The sequence below is a fragment of the Passer domesticus genome, chromosome Z (assembly GCF_036417665.1).
Source record: "Passer domesticus isolate bPasDom1 chromosome Z, bPasDom1.hap1, whole genome shotgun sequence".
NCBI classification, from domain to species: Eukaryota; Metazoa; Chordata; class Aves; order Passeriformes; family Passeridae; genus Passer; species Passer domesticus.
This window is the reverse complement of record NC_087512.1, coordinates 45,918,737-45,942,144: the sequence shown is the minus strand read 5'-3', so window position 1 is coordinate 45,942,144 and position 23,408 is coordinate 45,918,737. Positions and strand designations below refer to the sequence as shown.

The 23,408-nt window shown below is 42.2% G+C and overlaps 1 protein-coding gene across 1 annotated transcript; it reads right to left on the bottom strand.

Annotated features, from left to right (window-relative positions):
• Window positions 1–742: 742 nt before the first annotated feature.
• Window positions 743–22,843, bottom strand: PDE6B (phosphodiesterase 6B). Its single transcript, XM_064404771.1, has 22 exons — window positions 22,221–22,843; window positions 20,207–20,359; window positions 19,784–19,873; window positions 17,345–17,485; window positions 16,114–16,188; window positions 15,959–16,023; window positions 14,938–15,004; window positions 14,747–14,794; window positions 14,398–14,547; window positions 13,251–13,394; window positions 12,615–12,680; window positions 11,924–12,070; window positions 10,468–10,575; window positions 9,548–9,657; window positions 8,434–8,521; window positions 7,790–7,890; window positions 6,331–6,438; window positions 5,562–5,625; window positions 4,728–4,802; window positions 3,770–3,853; window positions 3,333–3,489; window positions 743–2,243 (listed from the first exon to the last, which is right to left on the bottom strand). The coding sequence occupies exons 1-22, from the start codon at window positions 22,629–22,631 to the stop codon at window positions 2,185–2,187; spliced, it is 2,511 nt and encodes an 836-aa protein (XP_064260841.1). The 5' UTR covers window positions 22,632–22,843; the 3' UTR covers window positions 743–2,184.
• Window positions 22,844–23,408: the final 565 nt, after the last annotated feature.

Genomic DNA, 23,408 nt, shown 5'->3' with positions numbered 1-23,408 from the left:
AAACAAAACAAAAAAAAAACAACCACAAACAAACAAAAAAAGCCCCCACCAGAACTTATTTGTCTTCCTCTGTTTTCTGATAAAAGCTTCCCACATGGTCCTCTGCTCTTGTGGGACTCCACCTGGAGTACTGTGAGCAGTTCCAGTGCCCCAAACGTAAAAAGGACATGGAACTGTTGGAGCAAGTGCAGAGGAGGCCACGACATTGATAAGAGGGCTGGAGCACCTCCCCCAGACAGGCTGAGAGAGCTGGAGGTGTTCAGCCTGGAAAAGAGAAGGCTTTGTGGAGACCTCCTGGCATCCCTGCTGTATCTGAAGGGTCCTACAGGGAAGCTGGAGAGGGACTCTTCATCAGCAACTGCAGTGATAAGACAAAGAGTAATGGGTACAAACTGAAAGAAGGGAAATTTCTATCAAATATTGGGAAGAAATTCTCTCCTGAGAGGGTGGTGAGACACTGGAACAGGTTGCCCAGGCAGCTGTGGGTGCCCCAACCCTGGCACTGTTCAAAGCCAGGCTGGACAAGTTCTTGAGCAACCTGATGCAGTGAGAGGTGTCTCTGCCCATGGCAGTGAGGCTGGGACTAGAGGATCCTGAAGGTCCCTTCCAACCCTTGACATTCTATGATCCTTAATAAAACTGAGCCATACAACATGGAGACTACATGTGTAGTGGACACAAGTGGACAAGTTTCTTGAAAGACACATTGTTTCTCCCAGAATTGCTGCATAGAGATTGAGGATTAGATCTTGCTTACTGCATTGAAACAGATAAATGATCACCAGGTACCACCACAGCTCTAGTTTTCCTTTTACTTGCAGCATTTTTGTAATGCAAAACAATATACTGAAGGGTAAGAATCCTGAAGGTAACAGGAGTAATAGAAGAAGAAAATCCCCAGCAAAACAAATCTCCAAACAATTTTAAAAAAGAAAGAGGGGGTGGGGGAGGGAGCAGGACATCAGGGTGTGTCTACTACTACAAGAGTGTAATTGAATGTTCTATTTTTGCATGAATAAACACGAAAAGTAACTTTCATCTGAAATAAGAGTCACAAGTCTGGAGTGTAATCTAAAATCCAGACACCTCAGAGCAGGAGGAGGAAAGGAAGGACAATTAGTTCTGGTCAATTGTGTTAAATAACAGCATTATGAGGCAAAACAGAACAAATTTATGAGGTCTCACAACTCAGGTGGCTTGGTTAATTGTAAAGGGAACTGTAATGGGTAATGATAACACTGTCTTCTTAAAATGATGCATGAAAGAATGAAGCTTCAATTAGTACACGGTGTGGATCCTGCTCCTGGAGAAGGCAGCTACTGTATGTTGCATGAATAGCTCCATGCTTTGGGACAGCAACCTATCCAGATTCTTGAAGTGAATGCAGATGTATTATCTGTCAGAGTGTTTCTTGGATTTAAATGGAATCATAATATTTTAGAGCAGTTCAAAGGTTTACTATGGTCAGTTTTCATGCTTTATCCTTACCCTCAAGTTTACTTCTGATATCCTGAGAGATAGAGACTTAGACATGATAACTTTATTTCTTCTTCATTTTTCCCACAGTGCAAGCTATGTTTGCATTCACTGTCAGTCTCATGAGGTTGTATGGAGCAGGACTATCCCCATCAGCTTTGAGATAAGAAGTGTTTCAGTGCAGGAAGAATGCTCTTTCATAATCTTACAACCTGATTTATTGGGCCAGATGTTGTCCTGACTTGTCACATGCCATCTGATATCAGGCGCATCAAATGGAGGACAGGAGACAAAACAGAACTGGCTGCCTACCATCAGGAAGAGTTGCAAATAAGGCAAACAAGATCTAGCCCTTCCCTGGCTGGTCACAAGCCTAATAAATCATCAGAATAGTTCAATCAGGAATTTGTACAACATGATATTTTGTGGGGGGGGTTGGTGGTTCTGTTTGGTTTGTTGTTTTTTTGTTTTGTGTTTGTGATTTTTTTGTTTGGTTGGGTTTTTTGTTGTTGTTCTTTTTTTTTATTTGGTTCGGTTTGGGTTTTTTGGGGGGATTTTTTTGTTTTGTGTTTTGATTTTGGGGGGGTTGTGTTTTGGTTTTGTTTAATTGTTGTTGGGTTTGTTTGTTTGTTTGTTTGTTTGTTTGTTTTTGTTGTTTTTATATGGCTGTTCTCATTTTGTATGGCATATATTTCAGTGTGAATATGTCTAAAGTATGCTACAGGTTTTGGAAGCTGGAGCTGTTCCTCCATTACAGGTTATTTCACCTGTCATGTAAAAAGAAACATAGAATTAGACACACAGTCATAAATTTCCTTCTCAGTCACTACAGGAGGTTTTTAGAACTCCTATCCAATGATCAGCTTACGTCATACCTATAGCACCCTATATGGAGCTGTCTGCTGTGCAAAGTAATTCTGCATGTAAGGCTGCTTGGAAAGAGTACTGTAGAGTTAGTGGAAATTTTCCTTCCTTGAATATCAATTACTTATTCAATAAATAATTCTTCAGAGATTTTCTAGATCATAGTTAAAACACTTACTTTTAAGTTAACTGCTGTGCATCAAACTGAGATAAAACATCTAGACATCTCTAATAATTTCTAAACTGTGTCATTTGAGTAATATCCACACCATGGGCTGTTGGAATTTTGTTCCAGTTTAGAACAAAATAAGAGATCAGATACAGTCTCTGTGGAGTGAAGGCACCCAGTTGTGGCAGGTATTTGATCAGACATTTGGGATAGGCCAGGAGAACCTTCTGCTTTTGCCTTTTTGAGAGTCAAAAAAATCCTCAGGCTATCACAAAAACTTTCAGCCAGTACCCACTACCACTGATGGTTTTCAGTACTACCCAGGCTGGGCCTACAGAAGAAGAAAACCATGTTCAACCAAAATAAATTGGTACTGCCACTACTGCTTGCTTCTTGGTAGTACCTAATCTGGGCTAGAAATGAGATGAACCATTATTTCTTAAACGTTCTCTAGGACATTAGGACCTTGTTTTAACTTTTCTTAGCTTCTGCTTCATGACCTGTGGGACAGCAGATCAGCCAAAGGGATGTTTACCTGCTGTTATCCAGGGACAGCACAAGACATTCTGCTTTCCCCAGCTGCATGGGAATTCATGCTGAATGTGTTCTCACTAGTTTCTCAGAAAATAGTGTTTGGGATTTTAAGCTGGTGGCCTTCTTGACAACCTGTCATGGTGTCAGGTTTAAAGGCAAGGTGCCTTCAGCCTTGCCAGTGGAGCCAATCTTACTCTGCTGTGTCAGCAGACCTTGCTGTAATCTGTGAGAGTGTTCATAAGCACTACGTTTTTGAGTTAGGAATGAAAAGCTAATTACTTTTTCTGACCTCTCTTTGCAGCCATTCTCTCTTCCTCTTTTTTCTTCTCTTCCTCCAGTGCTTTAATTTTTGCATCATACTCATCAGCACGGGTCTTCCATTCATTTCTGTTGTTCAGCAGCCCATCAAGCATAGGCTGAATTTCCTCATGGAAACGGGAAAACTCCTAACCAAAACACACCTCTCAGTGCAATGCAGTGCAGAAGGAATGCTTGTCCATCATACCCTAGGATAGACCCTGACACCTCACATCCAAAGCTGATGCTTTGCAGAAAGTGTCAATGGCAGACAGAGGCAGTTTGTTGCAATGCCCCAGAAAAGGGCAGATTTTTACTTTTCCACCAGTCCCTCTCCCCAAGAGTGGTGCTGCTGCACCAGGACTCAGTCAGCTGGGATTTGAACCCCTGTTGATAAGGGTGGGGTGTGTAAGGGTGCACTTTGCTTACCTTATAGACAAATGTGCACACAAAGTCAATGAAGCCCACTTGAAGCTTTGGAAGCTCAGCAGCTTTCCTTCGGTCCATCATCGGCTGTGGGAGGACACAAATTCACCATGATGTATGAGAACACTTAATTGAAAAACACTCCTCTATTTTTTTCCCCAAAACTGCCTTGTTGTGTCAGCCTGGCAGTTCTGTTATGGTGTCCTAAAGACTGTCTATCACAGCCCTCTTCCAGGAGTGAAGAGAGCTCATTTCCATTGCCATCTTAGCAGAAATTTTAGACTGCATTTCAAGTGTCCATGGATGGGGAGGAGAAAAAGTTTTTCCCTTGTGCCTCTCAAACAGATACCAGAAAAGGTTCATGCTATAAAGTGTTGAAGAGGTTTTAAATTGTCTAAAATATGACTGAAGAAGAAATTATATTTTTAAAATATCTTGTTGATTACTATATAATTTATGATGCCACTGTGGGTAGAGGGGGTGCATGAAAGTCTACTTTTAAAATTCCCAAACCACACAGGTGGAGGACAGTTAAAGGAATGACTCCTGCATCTTTCAATGTCAAATTTATCTATTAAAAAGAATGTTAGAAATGCCCTTCCATTTACCAATAATTCTATGACTCTGTGAAGTCTGTGTTTGCAGTTTTTTTCTTTATTAGAAACTCTTCTTTCTTTTGTGACTAATCTATTTAGTTTTTAATTTTTTCTGTAAAGGATCTACACAAAATCTCCAGGGTGAATCACCCCTTGATGGTTCACAGCCACTGAACCCATCTAACTATATGGACAAGAGGCACTTGTCACTGTCAGGGATGCTCAGAACATAGTTTTCTAAAGGATTTTGGCAAGCACTGTGATTTCAGGCATACACAGAGCACTCAGAGCAGCACGGCTTGTAGTAAGTCTCTGCTGAGACTTGCTGTCTGAGCTGAACTTCCTGGTTCTCACATGATACTTACAATGGGCTGTTGCTGAAGGACGCTTATTTCCAAATCTCCTTGCTCCCAGAACTCAGCTGCTACCAGGAGAGCTACCTACATTGACACAGAGAGAAAAAAGTTAGCACCAACTTCAGCCCCATAACTTGATGCACTTCACGTCTCCATTCTGAATCAAGTCTCACTTCTCCTTCTCTTTCTTCTTGTCCAGCCATAGCCTCATTTTTTTTTTCCTGGGAAGGGCAGCTGTGGCAACAGGATTTCACCTGTCTACTGACAGCTCAACAGTCGTTGCACTGAATCTCATTAGGCCACTGCTCATCTATTGAGAAATATTTCCAATGTATTCTCCTTGAGGATTTGCCTACTGGTCAACTTATGGGTGTCTATTTTTTTTTTCTGTTGTCCTTTCTTCATTCTGAACAGGAAGGTCAGTTTTATTTCTTTTAACCTCCCTCAAATTTTAGTGTTTATTATTTAGTAATTGCTCAAGTACAGTTCAGGAATTAACTCCTAAAGGAAATTAAACAACTGAGGAAGCTGCAGGTAGGTATTGCTATAATAAAGCCAATGCATATGCCACATGTAAAAAAATCTCACTGTGACCTAAAAATCTGTGTAACTGGGGGGTTTGTTTTGTTTTTTGTTTTGTTGGTTTTGAGGTTTTTTTTGTAAACATGAATTTTGTACAGAACTCACAACTCCAATCTGAAAGATTGGTTAATAAATCAAACCCACAGCTATTCCTTTTGGTAATTTTGGTAGGTGACTTTGATTTAGCTTCTAGGCAACTTAGAAATTGCGTTACTTTGAAGTGAAAGCTACAGAAATCCATCAGGATATCAAGCACCTTACCTTACTCTGGACTTCCCAAGGCTTTGTGATAGCTGACAAGTCACAGGCAGTCATCATCATAGCCCTAAAAACAGGAAAGAAATTAATTTATTCTCTATTTTTTCAGGCTCAGGACCCTCATACCCCAGTACTGTATTAGTTATCCCATGGCCCCTTATGAACTGATAGTTGTGTTGCTGTAACATCCTTGGTTCTGACTGGGACACTCACCAAAGGCTGTTCTCTTGATTAAAATGGAATTATGATGGGGAACTACTTGCTTCTGGTGCTGTTTGCTGCTTTAGTGGCTGCTGGGCTGAACTCCTTGACTTTGGATAACACCTTTGGCTCCCCCACGGTGTGTAGCAGTGCAGTCTGCAGCGAGGTGGTGAGAGCATTTTGTCGCCAGCGCAGGGCATCCCGCAAAGTTTCTGTCTGGTCACAGCAGCAGCATCGTGCAGCTCGGGTTAGCTGCCACTGCGAAGAACAGCTAATGCACTGAATGTCCCTGTTTGTGGCCTACAGGGTGATCTGGTAGGAGTATATAACCAGAAGGGATCCTGCATCTTCTTGGGAGTATCTGACCAACAGGACACTTATTTGGGTGAGGAAGTACTTTAAGCTTTTTTTCCCCTGTTTTTTTGTTTGTTTTTTTTTTCCCCTGCTTCTTCAGAAGATCAAATCTGAGTAGCCAGTAATGTATCACTTGCTGGCTTTGCAGCACAAAGCATGTCCTGGAGCTCTCACCAGGTGTCCACATCACTAACCTTTCCCCAGAGCCATTACTCACATGACAACCTCTTTCTTTGTTGTCTCCAGAGACAGATACTCAGTCCAGGCAGTCACGCTGTCATAGGTCTTAGACTCATCAACAATCTTTTGAAACATTGTTCGCTTTCTTTGGGGGTGGGGAGGAAGAGAAAAAAAAAATCTATGAAAATCTCTGAAACAAGGATACAAATATGTCAAAAACAGGTGGCTTATGCTACTATTGGTAACTCTGTCAGAAGGGTTCCCAGTAGTTGCTGTCCAGACACTTATGTCCCAACAAAACCAAGCACCATCATCTGCTCCCTTAACTATTGTAAATGCCTTTAAAATGCATATAGTGATGAAGTATGAACAGGTCTTTGAAAGTATGAGCTACTGCAAATTATATCAGCTGAGAAATGCTTGCACCTTTTTTTGCAGTACAAGAAATCTTTTTCCTTAAATGTTAAGCAAACTGCAGAAATCTAGAGCTACCTGGAGTATTTTTAGTCAGGCATTGTTAACCTTATTTATGTAATCTAAATGTATATAGGGAATTCTGATGAATGGTTTATACACAATACACCCTTGTCTGGAGTGGAGGAATCTGAGGTTTCAATATTAGCAGAGAAAAGAGTTAGGCCATACCACAAAGTGACTTGTGTATTTGTTCTATCATCAATGATCCTGTGTTTTATCTCAGTGAAGCCTTTGCTTGCAGTTCATGGACCAAGGAGGGCAAGGACCAGTTTGTTCCCAACTGGTGAGGAAGTGGTGGTACATAGATAGATGGTGCCATATAGATATTGTAATTCCAGAGTAAGTGTTCTGGGTATTCCAATCTCCTTCAAATTCCTCTTTTTTGGACCATTTAAATTTTGTGTAATTATACTGCAGTGCAAAATGCAGAAGCAGCCTCTGGTCTTGACACAGTATTTTGAAAACACATTTTGAAAGCTCCTTGCTAATTAGGAAGTTATATGTCATTGAGTTTCAGCCTTGTGTCCCAGAAAGCAGGCACTGCTCTGAGATTTTGGCTTTTTTGGCCCCTGTGTGTGGAATAGACTATGAGCTGGACATTCACCTACAATGAACTACTTGTTGCTTGTGTCATTGTGTTCTCATTGAGAAATTAGTATAGTCCTGGCCAGTCCATTTTCCATTTATGAGTATTTTCAGGTCTGAAACGCTAGGTAAATAAAACCAAACCAAATTCTGGCATTTCTTCCCAGAGGGGATAAAATAGCCTGCCTTGTTGGCAATAGAAAGTTAAAAAGTCATGTATATGATTTAATTGAGTAGAAGTTCAAAATTACTTTGAATTATTTAAGTTCTCCCTCCAGGTCTGAGGTGAGTATTAAAGGCAGCCTCCCAGAGCCAGTGTCTGTGAAGAGAACTGCTGCACTGGTGGGGTCTTTCAGAGTAAAGCATCACATTTGGCCTTTATAAAGTGCCAGCTGCTGTCTGCCCTTCCCACACAGTGTGTGTGACTGACTTACTTGAAGTAGAGCGCCAGGTCTGTTGCTATAATAGCAATTTCCATCAGGTGAATCACATGCTCATGCTGCCTGCGGTTGAGGTTCTGACATATGTTCAGTGACTGAAAAACAAAGGACAGGGCATTGAAAAATCCAAGCTCTATGTTGTTATGAGTTCCTTTCCCAAATGTGTTCATGTTTTTTTTCTTTCAATAGTTCAGCTTGCTCCTCTCACATGCAAGGGGTGTGAGCCTGTACACCAGGTGTAGTGCCATTTCCCCTTTAATTCACTGAACAGGGGAAGGTTGTTACATAGTGCCTACCCAAACCCCGTTCCCTGACTCCAATGCAGTTTGCCTGAAATTAAAAGTTAACTGGGGGAATATTTCAGCCTTGGCCCTATCAGAGGGGCTACAGGAGAGCAAACTGTATTTAACATATTCCTATGGGGATAGAAATGTGGCTTCTGAAGAAACCAAGACATGCATTTAGGAAGCCTGTGTGCCTTGGTCCTGGGTGAGCATAGAGACCTTTGGAAAACGAGGCAGCTGCAGTTTCTTGGCATCCAAGCCCCAGAAAGGTCTTGTGCTGACAACTCTGTTGTTAATAAAAAACTTCCCTAAAAGGAAATTATTCCTGCCTTTATACTGCAGTTCATTACCAACCTCCTCAGAGAGCAAGAATTTTCCAAATTCCAGGTGATGTCTCTCTAAAATAGAGGATCCATGAAGTTTAGCTAAAGGATTTTGAGATCTGTTTGTACAAAGGAAAAATTGAAGACATTAGTGCAGAACTTAAAAAATGAAAAGAAGTGTCTAATTTTGTATTTCATTTCTGTCACACATATAAGTTCTGGTTCTTTTAAAGGGCTTATGAGTAGAACTTTTTAATACGTAATGACTTCAGTCTAATAAAAGACTCTTGTAACATTGCTCTTAACTCTTTAGACGCTATGAAAAATAGCCTTCCAACTACAAATTTCACTCAAAATCTTGTTTATGAATGCAGTGTAATTACTCAAGCTTAGCAAGTGTTTAATTGTTGAATAACTACATATTGATATCTGGTAATAGGAACAGAAAAACCTGCAATCCTCAGACACCTACTAAAAAGCAAGGGCACATGCCATCCTTGGACACCTTGCTGAAAAGCAAGGCCCTCTTCTATCAAAACACAAAGCAACTTTATTTAATGTTTTTCCAAAGCTCCAGGATGTATAAGAAGATATAGGCAGCAAGCATTGCAGAAGAGCTGATCTGGCTACTTTAAGTGAGCAACAGAGCCTTGACCAGGCAGGGGAATTATGCAATTGTTTATCTGTAGCTATTGACTACCTGCTGGGAGCAACGTTCTCATAGGTGCTTTGCTTCTGTAGGTGGTGAGGGCAAAGCATGGTGCTTTCTCCATGGATACAGCAAAAATTTGTTATCTTATGTCCAGGATGCTTCTGTTGGCATCCTAAATCTCCTGTAATGCTCAAGATACTGAGTGCCTGCTCTGCACCTGTTCCACACTTTAATGGTAATGTAGAGTTCTGCTTTAACTAAGGGAGGTTTGCTAGGAGGTAAAGAAAGCCTCAGAGAGCACAGCAAATTGTCCCCACCGGCCAAAGCATAAGCCCAAACATTGCAGCGAGCTGAAAATCAAGGCAACTTGTAGAAGAAGGTTGTCACCCCTGTGTGTTAAACAGAGCTGTACTGCAGTTTGTGTGATCACAGCCTGATTCCATTCCAAGCAGGTGCAACAGAAAATGGTTTGAAGTGGTAAGAAAACACTTACTTCATTTGGTAGAGATTGTTGGTTCCCCTGTGGTCAATATCATGGCACAGAGCTGCAGTTACCATTGCAAGGGCTTCGAGGTCGGTGTAGTAACGCTTCAGTTTGCCAGTCTGGAGGGAGAGAATTTATATTCCATATGTTAACATCTCTAACAGGAAAAGGTACTGAGCAGTGACTGTTCTGTGCTGGGGATGTCCTGGGACAGTCCAGAACTGAAAATATCTGTGAACTGAAACACAGTACACAGCTGACTTAGGTTAAAACGAGGAATCAGCTGGAAACAAAATATTTCAGACCCAGGCATATGCAGTATTTATGTGTTTGATGCACGTGTGCAGGGTTGGTTACCTACTGCTACAGAAGCCTTGGCCCCAAGATCCACCCAGGCTTTCATAAGCACCCCTCCCAGTCACTGGACACAAAGTACTCTGAAAAGGCTCTGTATCTTTCTGGGCAATGTGGTTGTCAAGCTGAATCATCCAAAAGATTGTCCACACCTGTGTCTGTTCTGGATGGAAATGGAAAGCATGAGTTTGTGTCCATCCTGGCCAGCTGACTTCAGTGTGGCTCTTATTGGAATCTACTGGAATCTACTGGAAGAATGGAAGTCCTGTAGACTCTCTCCTCTACCCTGCAGAAGGATTTAATCTGGAATCTGTTGAACACTATGCGCATCCATGTCTATGAGAATTAAAGCTCTCCAATTCATTGGCCAATATTGACCAAAGTTTCCTTCATGTACAATGCAGTGACAGTCACTTCAGGAAAACGGAGACCTCATTTAGCAGGATCTGTGCCAGGAGTGACAAAACTTTTTCCTGCACCAGGGTTCGAAGGGAGCCCTGGTGTGACAGGTGTGACAGAAGACCAGCTGTAAATAAAGCTGTGCCACAGAGTTACCCAGGGTGATGCTGCCTTACCATCAGGAGCGTGAACATGGTCTGTGCGACGTTGAAGCCGTGACGCCAGTTGTGGTAAGTGATCTTCCGGTAGCCTTTGCTGACAGAGTACACAAACCTCACCAGAACCTGCCAGTGGGGAAGAGGATGTTAGCGTGGGTGAGGAAGCTGCTGCCTGTTCATCTTGCAATGAGGGTCATTTACAGAAATCATGGATGAAGTTCAAACCAGCTCTGCAGGGGTAGGCCCAGAAAGGGGTCAGAAGGTGTAATATCATCAGGCTACCCTGACCATGCTGATAGAGTAAAGCCTAGTAGAGAGCAAAAAGTGGACACTAAAATATAGCTGTTTTCTAATATTTCTCTATTTCTCTCTCTTTTTTATTTTATTTTATTTTTTGTTTAATATAAAATCACAGATTTTTATGTCTCTGGGTAAACAAGAATCACAGCCTGGAGGAAAAGAAGTTTCATCTTACTGTTTGTGAATTTACTGGGGTTTTTTTCTGTTTATCTAGGTTATCACTTATAAGATTTGTCCCTTGTGATTTATTAATACACATGTCTCTCTTCAAGAGATATGGATTCATAGATGTAGAGGATTTATATCGCCTAAAGTACTACAATATAGGGCATTAAATAGAAAACTGGTTTTTTCTTCTGCAGTCTACTTCTCCATGTGTACTCCCCCTTGTAGCTATGCAGTTTTCTCATTAAAGAGCCAATTATTTATTAATGAGTACTCATTTCTTAAAATCTCAAATATGAGAATCACTGCTTTTCACACCTCTTCCAGGAGTAAGTTGTTCCGGAGTAGATATATTTATTTTTTTGACACTGACATTTTGCGTGTAAGAAGCACAGCGGTAATTCCCATTTACTTCCCTCCTGATTGCCCTCCTGCCTTTCCAGGGTGAAAACTCCTCCTGCATTTACCCCCAGATCCCACTAGATGGAAATCGACTTCGCATGATGTGCAGAGAAATGCCTTCGGGAGCAGCAGAGCTGCTGAAATGCCAGTTTCACAATTCCTGCAAGGTTTTGAACTGCAAAAGTCGTGAGTTCCCAAGTCTGGGCTTATGGGGGCCTCGTTCCCACACGGTCACACACCATTCCTGCCCAGAGGTTGGTGCCAGCTGCGCCGAACGAAGGCACATCCATGTTTGCCTGGGGATGAGAAGAGAACTTGCCGGAGTGTGTTTCAGCATGTCTTGGCTGAAAGCTGCAGGTTACAGGCTCCGGCACAGGAAGCAGGCAGACAGGCAGGCGCTGCCGGGAAATGTGTTTTCACGTTTTCCCGCTGGGGCTGCGAGCGCGGGCGGTGGGTGCAGAGCCCGCCGCTCATCCCTGCGGACCGCACGGCGAGCCCGCGGCTGTGCGCTCCGCCGGGCGGGCTCGGGCACCTCCGTGCCGGCTGCAGCACGGGCGAGCCGGCTGTGCAGCCAAGACAGGAGACCCCAGCTTTTGCCAGCTCATACCTCCTGCGGGATCTGGAACTTTTTCACCACGCCAAGCTCGTAGTACATCTGAATGCCGCACTTCACCAGCTCTAGCTCAGTGCAGTCAAAATCAGAGAACCTGAACTCATAGATTTCGAACTTAGTGGGCCCTGGGAGTTCTTCTTTCTGTAAGAGAGGTGGGCTGGTTTATTGCTGTGCTGCTTATGTCATTCCTAAGCTTTGCTGAATAAAAATGTATCACTCTGATGCTGCTTTTCTTTTGGAATCTAGCACACAAATAGACTGAAATGAAGCTTTTCATTGCAACCCCACTAGAGGAGGAAGAGGGAGGGCAGTTTTGTGCAGGAAATATTGGTTTTTTTCCTCTTGAGCATTTGATTTGCTATAGTTTGAAGACTTAAAATGGGGAAAGAATTACAGCCCTCCTTAATTACTCTGAAAAACAAGCCAAGGTGGCTGACGTGTTTCCAGATGGACTTTGAAGCCCTTGAGATAAAGAGGCAGAGAGCAGTGACTCCCCAGGAACTGTGGAAGGCACGTGCTGACACATCCTAATGCTAATCTCAAACTCAGGCAGCAAAGGAGGGCAGGGTATGCTTGCCTTCACCCTTTGCCAGGTAACAGCATGCCAACACTGGGAACTCTTCCCTATATCTATGCATCTATTTGCTTGCCAGGGCTGTTCTTTCCAGCAGTGCATTGTTCTTACCAGAATGCTTGCCAGCTCCTCTTCATCACACTCACTTGGCTCCTTCCCCAACTTTTCTCGTGTTGGCTGCAAAAAGCATGGGTGTGTTAAGGAGACAACTGAACCCCCCTGGACTTTTCACTGGGAGGCTTTGGGGCAATCTAGGGCAGCTCTCATATGCAAATTGTTCTTCTTTCCTGCTCCTTACTTCAATCTCTTGTCTTTCAACACATTTTTCCTGGTAGTGTTCTCCCCCTCCTTGATTTTGTTTTGTGTTTCCCTCACTTGCAAATGTCCCCCTAGAGCCAATGTCGAAGCTGGGTCCTCTAACTTCACATCCTCAGCACAAAGGAGGATTCGAGGAAGAAATCATTTTCTGTTCCACTCCTACATCCCTCCCCTGGGTAGCACCTCCAAGGCTGGCTTTGTTGAGGAAGTTAGAAAGAACATAGTGCTGCAGAGTGCCAAGGTGGAGGGCAGACCACAGAATCAAAAGCAAGACTCATTATGCCCCTGTGCAGTTACTAGGGCCCGGGTGCTGCCGCCACGTCATGGTGGCTGGAAGCGTCTCTGTGAAATGGGAGACCTCTGTCTGTGCCATAAGTCGTGGGCCAGGCCAGTACACTTGGGTGTGTGCTCCACATTGCGAGGCATTACCAGAATTTCCTGGATTTCATCCTTGTCACATTTCACGTGGTAGAGCACCATGTCCTGAGCAATGTCCTTACGGTTCTCCAACTTGTTCATCTTATCATATGTGTCTGTGTTGAGTACAGACCAACCCAGGAACTGTGTCAAGGACTTGGTAAGGGGAAGAGAAGGAAACAGAGAAATAGCCATCACATCTGCTCCTCAAAGACACAGAAATATGACCCTGTATGATACATTTTTAAAGAAACACAAGCTTGACTTTGTCCAAAATTCTAGCAATGAGCAACCACATCTTTGCTCCTAACTGTGACTTGCTCCTCAGCAAAGCAGCTCCCCCTGATGTTGAATCTGCCCAGGCCTTGGCAGCATTGATTCTGCGGAGGTTGAATGACCTTCTGTCCAGTTCAGAGTACAGAAAATTATTTCTGTGTTTCTGCAGGTGTCTCCACACCTGTGGAAAGGTTTCTGTCACAATGGTGACAGCAGATCAGGAGGTCTCACATCAAAGGAGAGCAAGGGGGCCTCATCACCTTTCACATGTATTTACTCATATCCTGTTCTTGCTTTCGACTTATTTGCTGTCCAGTGGCCAATTCAAACTGATTTTTTTTTCCCCCCGTGGTCTTTTTGTTTGATAAGAAAAGTCTGTTTCAGGAAAAGTCCTGACTGATAACAGGTGCCAAGAGCTAAATATTTATATTTCATTGAAACTAGCATAGGAACATTTCCAAGGAGCAAGATCTTTAATCACAACTACTGTTGGTAGATTTAATAGCTAGCCTCCCTTTTGATCCTAGCTACAGAAATAATTTCTGTGTCATTTTTCATGGGACTTGCCCAGCCAGTGGGAGCTAGCTGGCAGGTATGTGAATACAGGTCAGAATGGTTGTGTAGGCACACAGTAGATGCTCATGGCTAGGAGTACAATCCAAGAATGCAAAAAAAAAATCTCAAGAACATAGTTGGGTTTCTCATACCAAACTCCCCCAGTATGTCAAACAGTTGCTTTCAAAATGCTCAAGCTGATGTATAACACCACTCTCAGCAACAAAGATACCCATGTAGCTGCGTAACACTGGGGAGGTTTGCAGGTGTGCAAGGAAAAATAGTGACCTCTTCAACTATATTAATTTCTTCCAACAAGAAACTATACCTCCATGAGGGTTTCATCCTGTTCATCAAATGGTTTTCCATCTTTTCTGTTATAAAATGTGACAACACCAACAATTTCTTCCCTTTTATTCACTATTGGCATGGAGAGAACGTTTTTGATAGTCCATCCTGATTCATCTAGAGGACCTTCCTTAAAGCAACGGCAAGCAGAAAGACATCATGAATTTAATATGTTTTATGTATTGTGCTCACATAAATACATGAGCACTCCAATTTTACATTCAGACTACAGGCAAAAGAAGTATTTATATAGAAAATATTGACTCTACATTACATTTCTGCAAAAAATAAAGTTGACTCCTTGATAGAATTGGATGTTTTCACAGTACCTGAAAGTTAAACATCTCATCTGCAGCAGCATTCATAATGTTGCAAATCTAGGGGATCACACAGAAGAAAAGGTATTAGAAGATGGGCAATGAGAAGTTTAACTTCCAATCAAAGGACTGAATAGCTGAGAAAGCAGCATGAGTATTATTCATCGCAGAAAGGCTTGAGGAATCTCAGGTTAAGTACTTACAAATCCACTTTCAGCCACATAGGCTGGCAGTCCAGTAACTAGTGCCCAGTGATCCGGGGTAGGATTTCTAATGAAAGAAAAGTGTATAAGGGAAATTAAAGGTTTATGTTTACTGAAAAAAAATCGCGGAGCTCAAGTGCATTCAGCTGATTGTATAATCCAGGTTTAGACCTGGAACCCCCAATTTATGGACACAAATTGTTCTGTTACTATCAAAGGATCCAGGTGCAAAAAGCAAAAATTTTCCACATGAGTAAATACTTTCCCTTCAAGAATTCAAAACAAAACAACTGATAAAATATTGGTTTGCAGACACTTTATAAAAGTTCATTCCTAGAAGTGAAGGCCATGTCTCAGACCTTCAACACAGAGAAAGATAAAAGGAGATTCCTGGCTGAGGATGCCTGCCAGCCTGAACTTTAAACACTGCTGTACCCAAGAAACGGGGACCTCTTTTGCAGCACATACTCTAGGGTAAAGCAGTGTTACCAGAACTGGGGGAAACCTCTCTTATGTCAGATTTGCTTAAGCTGCCCAAGGCTCCTCTGAAAAATGCAGTGGCAGAAGAGAGGGCAGTTCTTAGAAAGAGGGAGTCCCAATGTGTCAGGATGGGAGAAAAGGCCAGAGGTAGCCTAAAGGCGTGGTCAGTGATGAAGGAGTGGAGAAAAGCAAGGAAACCTCAGCAAAAGAGTGTCCTGGATGAGGCTCAGCTACTGACACAGGGAAGGTATGGAGGAGAGTGATACCTCGGCCTGGCAAGTCAAGGCAGCTCACTTCTCCATCTGAAAAGAATCACTTGTTGAAATGAATTTTGGAGCCTGACTTCTAAGACAGGATCCCAATGCCCTTGAGAAAATCTTTATCCCGCTGAAATGTGAGCTGAAACATCAACTTACATTCTGACTCTTGATCCTTTATCCATCCTTTAGATTTCTCCACATGGATGTCTTTAAAACGTGGGGAACCTTGTTTTTAGCTACACCCTGTGTCAGTACCTAGCATTCAGGGACTGGGCACTTACGGGATGACTTTAATGTCTTCTTTTCCGTGTAATATGTAATCAATGACCTTGTAAAAGACTATTTCCTACAAGTGAAAAAAAGAGTGGTGTTAAAATGAGTGGTGAGGCAGTCCATCTAGAGAGGAGAGAGTTAAAGAAATCTTGTTTTCACATACCCTGCCATCTGGGGTTCGAGGTCCTGAGTAGGGAGGTACTTCTCCCAACAGGACTGGCCACAGGTCAAAAAACTCCTGGTTTTAAAATTAAAAACATATGTTTAGCATAGAAAAGTGCATACTGTCTCAAGCCTCAATGTAACCACTGCTCTGCCATGCTGGTTTTGGTGTTGTGTAAACAAGGCATGAAATAATAAAACTAATTCAGTACTAGGCAGCAGAATGATACCCAGATATCCAAATCTGGATGTGTCAGGTGCATTTGTGTGGCTGCATAGTACCATATACTGCCTATACACAGAGTGCTGATTCATTCAGTGAACAGTGAGCACTGGCTGCACTCAGAGCAAACAGTTATGACAATGTTTTTGTGTTCTTAATTTTCCAAAGTGTGACTATTGCCTGACCTACTACTTGCCAGATTGAAGAAGCTAAATACTTATTTCACTCTTTTATCTTATGCTACATTATAATGTTGATCAAATTGTCTTTAGCTTACACTAATGATCTTTTAATATACCTCTTCACAAGGAAACATGCTGCAAGAGCTCTGTCAACAAGACAGTCAGCCTGGCCATGGGACAAAGAGGGCTCCACTGGAAAGGATGCTATGTAACCCCCCACATAAAATTTGCCAAAGGTGCAAATCATCAGACCAAATCACAGGTAACTTTGATTCTGTCAGCTTGTTTTCATGAAGCCAAACTTCATCTAAAAACCTGGATATCGTGAGCATGAATGAGTTCTTGAGGAAGGTGGCTGTTTGGTCACAAGTCACTTTGTGATGTGGCCAATGTCTTTTCTCTGCTAATATTGAAACCTCAGATTTCTCCAGACCCCATGTCACTCCAGGCAAGGGTGTATTGTGTATAAAGAGACCCTTGTTTGCTGATGGTTCCACAGGTGTCTCACTATACTTCTGATACCCGCAGACTTTGTGAGGTTTTGTTTGTGCTGCAGACTTTGACCAGGACTGCCAAAGTCAGACACCTCTTCCCCTCCTCTGTCTTCCCAGCCTCCAACAGTCCCATTTCAGTGATAAGCTCTTCCCCTTTCCTTTGATTTCATTAACCCATTATCTTAATCTTTGCACATTAAAAAATGCCAAGCAGACTAGGAATAGTGGCTGAAGGTTAGCTCGCACTTTCACTGCCTCAGTAAATCTTATCTGCATCACCCTCAGTGGATAACAGCAGGCAGAAAGATGCACAGCACATATGTGAACACTCACCTTCTGCTTTGTCATGTCCAGGAGACCAACTGAGTATCGGTCACAGTTCAGGTATGCCCTCACTGTATAAAAAGCCTTGTGGAACTGCCTCTCAATGTCCGTCAGTTCCTCAAAAACCTTATTAGCTGACCACAACAGCACCTGCAGGATAAAATCAAAATGTAAGCACAGCCTTTCTTGGAGAGATGGACTTCCCAAATGCTGGGTTACAGTTCCTGAAAAGTGCAGGAAACCTACACCGCTTGCTCTCACTGGGAATTACTAGGGAGAAAGAGTCAGGTCATCACAGTGTTATGGAAGAGTCAAACGTTACCAATACAGCACAAAAAAAGTAGTAGTGTCAAGCAAAGAACTGTCCCCACTTAAATTTTATATCCATTAGTAAAATGTTGTATCCAAAACCAGTAAATACAAAAAAGCACTGCAAATTCCAGAGGCTGGTGTTTGAAATATCTGAGTTAACACTTTCCTCAAAGTGTTTGAGCAGCTGTTTCATGTGTACATCAGCCTATGATACTTTTCCCCATCCACTGCATCAAACAGATGTACCTTTAAGAAAGCTGTTGCTATTAGGCTCCTTCATTTATAAAAGCAGAGGTTACATAAATACTGCTCTGAAATGGTTAGGAAGTCATCTACATTCTTGTTTATCTTAGTCAATGCATGAGTGCCTGTATCCCAGGTGTGTGTCTGGCTTTCTGAGCCCAGGACATATGAGGAGCCATGCTTCTGAAGCACTGAAGCTGCAACTTGAAGCAGACTGGACCTGTGCTTTGCACAAGAAATACTGTTACATGGTCACAACTGGAAAAAGTGCGTCTCCCCTCTTCACTGGGCACTAGCAGACGCTTTTTGAGCAATTCTAAGCTGCACTGGTCTCTGTTTCTAATCCATAAACTGGGACAACTCTGCCACTTGTATGAAGGCTGAGTTGTTCAGTATCAGCATCCCTCAAATAGGATAGTGGTGTTGTTATACAAACCCTTAGATAAACATGAGCAGCAGTTTAGCTTTTTGGCACTTACAGCATGCAATAAGTTCTGAAAGCCTCAAGCCCGGCAAGAAGGACTGAGAGATACAGGTGAAATAGGTCTAAGGACTGATGTAAAGAATTGGTAAAAATTTATTATATAGTCTTCTAATAAGGTTTTTACACAGTATCTCAGCACAAGCAGATTGACCTGTCTTTGCACAAGTCATTTTACCCACAGTATCACCCAGTCTTTGCTGTTGGGATTTACAATATTAATATCCAAGACCACTTCTGAGAATGTAATTTGCTCACTCTGTACTTCTGTACTTTAAATTCTAACACAATGAACTACAATAACTTTCACACAGCCTTAAAAACCTGTATTAGTCTGGGGTTTGACAACTGAGCTGTTGGCAGAACAAGAGCACTGTGCCTGGCATCTCCTTCTTGCTTTCCTCCCTTTGTATGGGACCTGCGCAGACAGCAGTAATACATGAACACAGGACTCCTGGGTCCAGTCCCAGACCAGAAACATTAGGCCTTCCACTTTATGGACCTCCACTTTACCTTGTAGCCTCTTTCTTACCCTAACTAGTCCTACTGCTAAGCTCTCAACAGAAAAAAACCTTTGCTAGCTCTACTTTAGTTGACTGTTCATCATTGCTGGTATTACTGGACCACCATTCATGTTTTTGATAAATGAAAAATTAGGCAAAGCATAATAAATTAATTAGAAAGTATAAATGCCGTCCCAAAGCTCCAAAATAAACTTTCATTCTGTATCCATTTTACTAAAACAGGCATTTATTCTCCATGGCAGTCCCACTAGAGAATAGAGCATGACTGCCATGAAGCACAGATGAAATTCCATGTTGTCTTGAGTGACAATTACTGCCTGCTGCAGAAAGTGATTGCAAGGATTCACATCCATCCCAATAAATCTGACTGTACTACTATAACCCAACTAATGGGAAAGTATGGTGCCAGAATTTCAATTCAGAACATCCTAAACCCCTAATATATGGTTTTTTCTACTGATGGAGGCCAATAAAACATTCATATGACAACAATTGTACTGGCTCTAAGAGGAAATTCAGTAGCACTTTTAATGAGCCGATGGGGGAAAAATACCACATTCATAAGTGTTTCAGAAAGTCTCTTGGTGCTGCTGTCTGAAATGATGGAATGATCCAAAAGTGCTTCACAGCCTCAAGTCAACAAAACACCTAAGTCAGTCCTGCTGAAAGTGGTGCCACTGCTTGAAGTCCTGTGCTTTTGCCAATAGCAGAAGAAAGAGAGAGTAATGAAGGACTCTAGGAAAGAAGCAGTATCTGAAAGCAGTTGAGGGCATCTCTTTATTTCTGCTCTTCAGGGACAAATCTCTGAAGAAGATCAGATTCACACTTTAAATCAGAAGAATGTATTAATTTGATTTTGAGATAGCCAATCTGCATTTTCATTCTTACCTGGCCTCTTCGAGTCTCACAGTTGTGAAGATAGCTCAAGTGATAAATTTTCAAGTTCAAGGATGCAAAATTCAGATACTTCAGAAAAAGCTGAAAAGGCAAATTGTGAGATTGAGTTGAATGCAGCAGCAACTTCATGTGCACTGTATTTCATAACACTGCTTTACAGGCATCAAGGTAATTTCCCAGGAAAAATGCTTTGCTTTACACTGCCATGACATGAGGCTTATCCCACTGTACCTTCCCTGAAAAATCTGAGATAAACATTCTCATTATAAGCCTCTTCTATGAGAGTGTGAGAGCCCTTAAGAGAAACTCACACCAATGGAGCCTCACTAAAGCAGGCATCACTAGGGTAAAAGGATCTCTGTTACACGACAAAAGTGAAGCTCTTTGATAGGAATTCAGCTACTGACCACTTACTGTTTCATCAGAGCTGGTGAAGTGTGGGCCATTCAGCTTATTTATAGCCACAATGACAGCAACCAAGTCTTTGCCATTCAAGATGGGTGTTGCAAGGATGTTTTTTGTAGTGTAGTCGGTGAGTTCATCAACAAATGGGCTGAACTGGGCACACTGTTCAATAGAGAATTTACAAATAAGCATTTTTCACAATGCGTCTTGAAACCAAGTCCAAGCACAGACCCTTAAAGTAAGCTGCCTAAAGAAAGTTTTGCTTAAAAATTACTGAGGAAAATAAATGAGTTAGCAGAAAATTGGACCATGCACAGATGATAAAGCTAATATCAAGAGCAGAAGGTGTGGCTTTTAGCTGCAAAACGTGCACTTTTAACTTTCTGTGAAGATCTTGCCAATCATAAGCTTTAACATGTCAAACTCTCTCAGAAGGAGGGGGCTCTCCACTGGTTATTCTCAGATCAATTACATTCCTCATGGTACCTCCTCCATCCTTTGCTCTGATTTCTTGCTAGCACTGCGGGGTGGGTAGAGCCAGGTAGCGCTGCACAGCAACAAGGTATAAACCAGTGCAGTCACTGGCAATGTCCACACACATTTTTCTTCTACTTTTACCACGAAGTTTGTTGTCAGCTTGCAGCATCTACCCTTAGTTTCTCTTAAAAGTGCAGAAAGAATAGTCTGGGGAAAGCAGATGGCCAATCACTTCGCCTGCACAGGGTCTTATTGACACCTGCCACGGGGGAATGCAGGGGTGGTCTTGCTGACCAAAGATATTCTCCCTGCTCAGGTGAATAAATTGTCATCTGTAAGTTATTCTGTTTGGGTTAGAAAAAGCCACACAACTCTGAACTTAATCAGAAGGCTGCACCAGAAAGAGTGATCACTGCCTAATGAATCTTCTCCCCATACCTTCCCCACTGTTGGCCTTTTTTGCCAAATGGGCTAGACCAAGCATTTAGTCTCTGGGTCTTCTTCAAAGGAATTGTATTATGTCAATGTCTAAAAGCACCAGAACTGGACCACAGCACTTGGCTCACAGATCTGAAATCCTCCCCTGTATTTTAAGAAACATCAGAAACCAAAAAACTTTAAAATTTAAGTCACATTCTGATGCTTCCCTCAACACCAGCAATACGCCCAGCAAAAAAGAACCCAGGTCACAGAACCAAAACAGTGTCTCAGTGTGTTCTGTGGAAGACAAGGAAAGATTTGCTGAAGGGTTGAGATATGCCTGCACTGAGCAACAAATGAATGAATAAACAGATGGTCCTTTGTAACTAGCAAACAATAGATGGAGTAATCCCAAATGCCATATTTGGGTCACATGGATTTTATTAATCATATACCTATGATTAGAAGAAGCAGATTGTTATTCCTGCCGTCCAGGTTTACATGATTGAACCAGAAGTATGGAGAACAAACACTGTCATAAAACGGTAAAATCCTTCAGGTCCCTCCTGATATTGCAGATTGCAATTTTTGCTGGAAGAGTTTTTTTTAGTCTAAGATTGTCTCTTGATGAAGATTACCTGTACACAGCTCTGGGGCTCACTCCCTCTGTTTGATAATGACTCCTCTAAATGCCCTTAGCTAAACCTTCATCGCAGCAAACATTTTCGAAGTTCTCTTGTTGTGGAAAACCCTCACTGTAAAGAATTTCTGGTTTTGCCACTTACTCATAGAATATAAAATTGTGTGGAAAATTCCATGTGCATTCAGTGCAGATCTGACTACTTCACCGTCTTCTGCTTGACTAGAAGTGATTTTTTTTTTTTACTTAGACAGGCAAAGGTGTAGCAGTGCACTGTGTGCAGGCATTAAGACCTAGCATAATCAACGATCTTAGTTTCACCTCACCCCACAAATGAAATTGGAAGGAACTTTCAGACTTGCTACTTGTTTCCAGTACACAGCTACTACACCACGAGGGCTTTGACCAAGCACTGTGGTGTGCTGCTGCCTCTTGAGCCCTGTGAGCCTCTCTTCTACCCAGATAATAAATAAATAGCAAACATACCTCACGGACATCCTTGATGTTCATGGTTTTCTTGGTCTGAGCAACATAGCCCACAATGCCTATGTCCAGTGGATAGACAATCTCGCAGTCTGGGGCCACCAGGCATTCCTCCAGGGTACTTCCCTCTTGGATGTTGAAAAGCCTTGTTGCCAGCTCAGGAGTGCCATTTCTCTGCCTGTACATGAAGAGACTACAGCGGTCAGCATGAATAAGGGACCTGATTCTTCTCAAGGTCTTGAAAACAACTTTCTCCATGTTGATGCTTTCTTGCATGTCTTGGATCAACTCAAAAAGTATTTCACTCTCATTGTTGTCCCAGGACTCTGTTTTTAGTTTCTTCTCAAAATACTGCTTGGCAAAAGCAGGGTTGCCATCAAGAAACTTCTCCACGTCGTCTTCACTAATGCTCATTGTGAATGCCCTGGATCTTGTGGGTAAGTGTAGTCCAGAGATGTGCAAGCAGCACTCTAATTTCTCATGTGTCTCTTAAATTTTTGTAACAGAAGATGCTGCTTCTGGTGTAACCAAGTTTGAGGTATCCCTGCAAAGAGAGCTTGTCATTAGGAAGATATATTCCTTTATAATGCTGAAGGTGGGTCTGTGGGAGGACAGATCTTCTCAATCAAAGAGATTAGATGAGCTCTACAAGAGCTTTGGGTCATCTTTCCTCTTCTTAATCTAACTGCAAACAAAAACTGAGTGCTCACAATGTCTGAAAACACTATCCTGTCTCTTGATAAACAGAACACTTACTGAAACAATTCTGTTGAGGCAGCAGCAACAGGGAAGGAGTGCATCTCCTAACATTGAAATAAGCTCTTTAAAGTCTAATTAAATATATACTGCCTGGGCCTAATCCTTGGCTAACAAGGTGACCATCTTATTATTTCTGCTCTCCCAGCTCCCAGCAATAGTAGGAAGAGCATTCTTCACAAAAGAACTCAGTGGCCAAAATAAAAATAGTGAAGTAACACTGCTCTTTTAGGAGTCTGTCTACTCTGGTACAGCTCTATAGCAGCTTCTGTAAGTGTTGTTCTCCAAGGGAAGCACCAGCCCTGAATGCTTTAGTCCAGGATTTGAACTGAATTGGCAAGGTCCATGGTCTTTTATTCTTTCTAGTAAGAGCCATTACAGGAAAACATGCCTCTTAGTGGCATCCATATAGGTAGGGATCTGGAGAGCTTCTGT

Excerpts from the sequence above, each read along its gene's own strand:
- PDE6B (XM_064404771.1), bottom strand. The coding sequence starts at position 22,631 with ATGAGCATTAGTGAAGACGACGTGGAGAAGTTTCTTGATGGCAACCCT. Across the intron at positions 12,681-13,250 it reads ATGAAATCCAGGAAATTCTG|CCAACACGAGAAAAGTTGGG; the intron begins GTAATGCCTCGC and ends TGCTTTTTGCAG. Across the intron at positions 9,658-10,467 it reads CCATGTTCACGCTCCTGATG|ACTGGCAAACTGAAGCGTTA; the intron begins GTAAGGCAGCAT and ends CTCTCCCTCCAG.